We start from the raw sequence: 4,978 nt of genomic DNA, 5'->3' as shown, positions 1-4,978 counted from the left end.
ACCTGACAAGAATGTTCAACACAAAGAGAACCTTTAGAAAACCTATAACCACTAAAGGTGAAAGGAGTTAAACCCAGATATACAATAAGCTGTAAACACGACAAAAAACCAATAGTTGCCGCAATAAAAGGTTACAGGCAGACTTACCATGCCAAAATGGTTGACAAATTGGAAAGAAATACCACTCCAACTCCATAGACGAGTTCAATTAAACTGTGTGAAATCGCCAATAGGAGTTAAATAGAAAACCCTAGCCGCATGTCGGAACATTTGATAAGATGAGATGGACTTTCTTTCCAAAAGACATGAAGAGTATTGTATCTTTAAATATTTAGAAAATGCCCAGAAAATTGACAAATGCTACTGCCACAACTCTATAAATCTGTAGTCAGCTCGCTATGAGATTTGTGTGAGATGCCAGTTTGTAAATCCTCTTCCATTCTTTGCACACTCCCATTTCTGGTTATGTTCCTATTGTTACATACTATTGCCTGAGGCTTTGCTTATATCGCTATCCTATCCTAAAAGGGATCAACATGTTTTTAAGGAAATCCTATAATGGTTGATCCTAGTTTCGTCCCTGGATTTATAGGTGTCGGCATCCAAATGGCAGTTGATCAAATTCTTTGCCACATCAACATTGTGGTTCGTTGTAGGAAAGAGTTTTCAGCTCTCCAAGATGTTGTAAGAGAGATCGATCCTATCATCACCCACATCTAGCAATATCACCTACAAATAAACAAAAAGAGAGGTATTTCCACTTCTCATAGTCACAATAACATTTCAGCTGTTAATGTATGGCTAAAAAGACTAGATGCGCTTCTCTTACAAGCATATCAAATGGCGCAACAGTGCACAAAATCCAACTTTAACATTTTTTCACATTATCAAACGAGCATTGAGATTGCCAATCTGAAGTCAGATATTGACAACCATCTCAAGTGGGTTTCCATGATTCAGTTGGGCTTGACTCACGAGGTTCTTCTTCGGCTGTCCACACTCAAGGAAAGTGTTCAACCTTCAGCGAGTTCCTCTGCATCTACCTCTGTGCAAGCCATTGCTCCAAGCGCAGAGGGCTTTTTCATCAAAGAGCCCCTCATAGTCGGACAAGAGGACGCCTTTGCAGTATTAGAGAGATTTGTGGTGGAAGTAGAGGAAGAGGGTAGCTCTCTTTTCCGCATTGGGGTGGCTGGCAAGGGTGGAGCAGGAAAAACCCTCCTCCTCAAGACAGTCTTCAACAGTCCAAAGCTGAGAAATCTCTTCAGAGATGACTTATTGCTTTGGCTCACTGTTTCCAATAATCCATCTTTTACACATCTTAGAAATGAACTCTGTATGCAAATAGCCCCGCTTACAAAGATAGATTTAGATAAAAACCAGAGTGATGATATGCAAAGATGTGGTTGAGTCAAAGATTGCAGACTCAGAGGTTTGCTTTATTTCTGGATGACGTTTGGGGAGATGGCTCCCAGTTGATGGAGGAATTGGGTTTGCTGCTGCTAACCCACACTCCATCTCCTGAGTTGTTGTAAGTTTAAGAAATCGCAGAGTCCTATCAAAAATTGGAGTTGCAGAGACATTTGTAATAAGAATGGGGGATTTGGTAGAAGAGGACAGCTGGTAGCTATTTGCTATTCATGCTTTTCCATATAACAAGGGAAAACTGCCAGCAAATATAGATGAGAAAACGGCAAAGGTTGTGTGTGCCAACTGTGGAGGGCTTCCACTCGCTATTAAAGCCGTGGGGATGGCAATGGCAGGCACCACTCACCCACAAGAGTGGGAATTGGCAGCCCAGAGGCTGCCAATTTCTGATAGGCACGAGCAGGCAGGATCATCTCTTCAATTGTATGATTGCCTACAGTTGAGTTACGATGCACTTGGCAATCACAGCGTCAACTTGCAATTGTGCTTTCTCTATGCAGCTGCCGCCTTCGCAGAAGACGAAATTATTCAGGTGGGATATGACGTGATTCCGTTTTGGTTGGGAGAAGGGCTTCTTGGAAGGAAGAAGCAGGCAGAAGATGCAGTGCCCGACCCATTGGAAATGGGAAGGATTTATGTTGACCACCTCGTAGATCGTTGTCTCATCGAACCCATGATGAGAGACATCGATGGCCGCGTGCACTACTTCAGGATCCACGACGTCCTCCGTAATTTGGGAATTCAAATTGCGGAGAGGGAAGAAAGTTTCTACTGTCGCGTAGGCACGACTTTGACAGCATTGCCTGAGAACGAGTGGTTGGGGTGCACTCAGATTTTGTTGAACCACAATGAAATGAGTTCGCTTCCAGAATCACTGAGAGTTCCAGCAATATGCTCATGTCTTATGGAGGGAAACAAACATTTTAACAAAATTCCAAAGCTAGTGAATGGGAGTATGACCTCTCTGAGGGTTCTGGATCTAAGTCGCACGTCCCTTTCGTCGTTGCCTAACAGTGTGGGGTGTTTGAAATAGCTGGTATGTCTAATGTTAAAGGGTATGCCCATTACAAGGTTGCCCCCATCTTTTGTAGATCTGGCGAATCTTGAAAGTCTCGATCTTGATATGTCAAGCATTATGGAATTACCGCCTAGTATACATAAGTTGAGATCTCTGAAGTATTTAAGCCCTCGCAAGTGTACAGATTTGCAATATTTACCCACGATCATCTCAAGGCTCACCTCTTTGCAGTGCTTGGACATGTTTGAATGCAGCAGGTTGTGGACAAAAGTTTACCCAAATAACAGATGGAAAAAAGTGGTTTCCATTCACAATTTGGGTAGCTTAACACACCTCAAGAAGTTAGTCTTAGAAAACAACAGAGAACCACTTCAAGAGGGAACATTGCGAAATATGGTTGAAATGGAAACACTTCAATTGAAACTAACAAATATGGCAAGCTTACCACAACACATGGCTGAAATGATAAAATTGAAAATATTCTGTTTGGAGTTTTCTAGTCTCATTAAAATGGAGAGCAATTTTTTCAAATTTCAAAATTTGAGTTTTATTACATTGCGGGGATGTTTAATGTTGAAAGAGCTTCCACATCTACACAAACTTGGAAGTTTAAGAGAATTAGAAGTCATTGGATGTTCCAAGATAAAGAAATTTCCTAAAGAATTTGGTGAGCCCGGAGCATTTCCTTTATTGGAAATGCTTTCACTAGTTGGGTTAGATGGATTAGAGGAACTTCCTGTGATATATGAGGGTGCAATGCCCTCATTAAAAATATTTACCATGATGCAATGTGAAGCCTTGAAGATGTTGCCAGAGAGTTACTTCACTATCAAAAAACTCCAAAAAATAAGAGTGTTTGGTTGTTCAATGGTATTGGAGAACTTAGAAAGAGTCAAAATAGAGAACAATAAGGTAGAAGTGGTGACAATGTCTTCCACAAATACTAGAGAATTTTTAAAAAGATATTTGCAAGTACAAGGCACCATAAAGAGTTGGACTTATGGTGAATTTTGGTGTCATGAATTTTTCACTTTCATAAACTATTGTGAAAGATCATTATAAATAACATTGTATGAATTATGGATCATTGTTGATAGAAAAACTGGGACAACAGAGCGGCGATTTTTGAGCTAGGGTTATAGGCTTGCAGAGTTTGTTCTCCATGGAAGGACGTAAAGGAGGGAGCTCCACTCCCTCCTACAAGCAGGCAGTGGCCAGCAGAGGTAAAAAACCAATAGAAGATAACAGAGGTCCTTCAGATGGAAGGCAAGGAAACAGGGAAGAGGAGCAGGAGGGCTCTAAATCTAGGGAGAATAACAACACTACAGAAAACGAGGAAGCGGACAAGAAACAGGGAGCAAAAGACAAAGCACAAAAGGGACCATGCAAGCCCAAAACCACAATCACGCCCAGAGTAGTTTTGAATGATCCTGCTCTGCAGGCGCATAGGGACCACATGCAGACATATGCAATCATTTGTAAATTCATGGGCTTATGGCCCACCGAAAAAGCTTTACAAACATGGATTAAATACCACTGGAAACCAAAAGGAAGCATAGAACTACATCTTGGGTCAAAGGGATTCTTTACTGTAGTCTTTGCAAATATTGAAGATAAGGATAGAGTATTTGAAGGAGGGCCCTATTTTTATGCAGTTGTAGGCCTGTACATGCGACCATGGGTTATGAATTTTGTCCCAGAACGAGAAATTTTTACCTTGGTCCCGGTGTGGGTTAGACTCTACTCTCTACCTTTGGATTATTGACAACTAGAATCCTTATATGCCATAGGAAATAAGTTAGGGTGTTTTTTCAAAGCTTCTGAGGCCACCAGAAAGGGAAAATACACATCCTTTGCAAGAATATGTGTGGAGATGGATCTTTCAGGAGCTCTGCCGGATGAGGTAATCTTGGAAGTGTTTGATGAAGAATGGGTGCAAACAGTGGATTATGAACACATTCCATTCAGATGTCGCAAATTCCATGAGCATGGGCACCTATTCAGAGATTGCCCTCTCAGTAAAACAGAAAACAAGAGTAAAACCAACACCATGAAAGATACTGAAAGCTTTCATAAAGTGGTCCAGAAAGGAAAAGGGAACAAAAGGGGATTGAAGCCACTTCAAACAGAAAAGCAACTGGCCAGCCAAAACAGGTTTCAAGCACTAGAAGAGGAAGAGGTGATAACGAAAGTAGATCAGGCCAAGGGAGGCAGTCTAGTGGAGGAGGAGAATGGAGATAATGATGAGCAAACACAAAACATCAATAAACAGAAAGAAGAAATGATGAGTGACACAGAACTGGAGATGGACCAGGAAATGACCCAGAGTGAGATGGAAATGGAAGACCACGAACTTCAGGAGATTCTTGAGAATGAGAATCTAGATCTAGAAGGATTCTTGAAACAAGGAACCAGGGAGGGAGTGGATTCGTTACCTCCAGAGGAGTTCAATAGAGTGCAACAGCTGTTCATATGGAAAACTCAGACCATAGGACTGGAAAAGCAAAGGGAAAATGAAAGACAGGGCAACGAAGG

The 4,978-nt window shown here is 41.5% G+C and overlaps 1 protein-coding gene across 1 annotated transcript; it reads left to right on the top strand.

Annotated features, from left to right (window-relative positions):
• The first annotated feature begins 1,747 nt into the window (after positions 1-1,747).
• LOC149187639 (putative disease resistance protein At4g27220) lies at positions 1,748-2,458 on the top strand. The gene has a single exon (XM_089409724.1). The coding sequence runs from the start codon at positions 1,748-1,750 to the stop codon at positions 2,456-2,458; it is 711 nt and encodes a 236-aa protein (XP_089265850.1).
• The last annotated feature ends 2,520 nt before the right edge of the window (positions 2,459-4,978 follow it).

This window comes from Pinus tabuliformis, chromosome 3_1 (assembly GCF_031772625.1).
Source record: "Pinus tabuliformis cultivar Carrire ecotype Pingquan chromosome 3_1, CPIR1, whole genome shotgun sequence".
In the NCBI taxonomy this organism is placed as follows: Eukaryota; Viridiplantae; Streptophyta; class Pinopsida; order Pinales; family Pinaceae; genus Pinus; species Pinus tabuliformis.
The sequence above is the reverse complement of the archived record's forward strand: the minus strand, read 5'-3'. Positions and strand labels throughout refer to the sequence as shown.

What these genes read in the sequence shown, in the direction of transcription:
- LOC149187639 (XM_089409724.1), top strand. Translation starts at nt 1,748, where the DNA reads ATGGCAATGGCAGGCACCACTCACCCACAAGAGTGGGAATTGGCAGCC.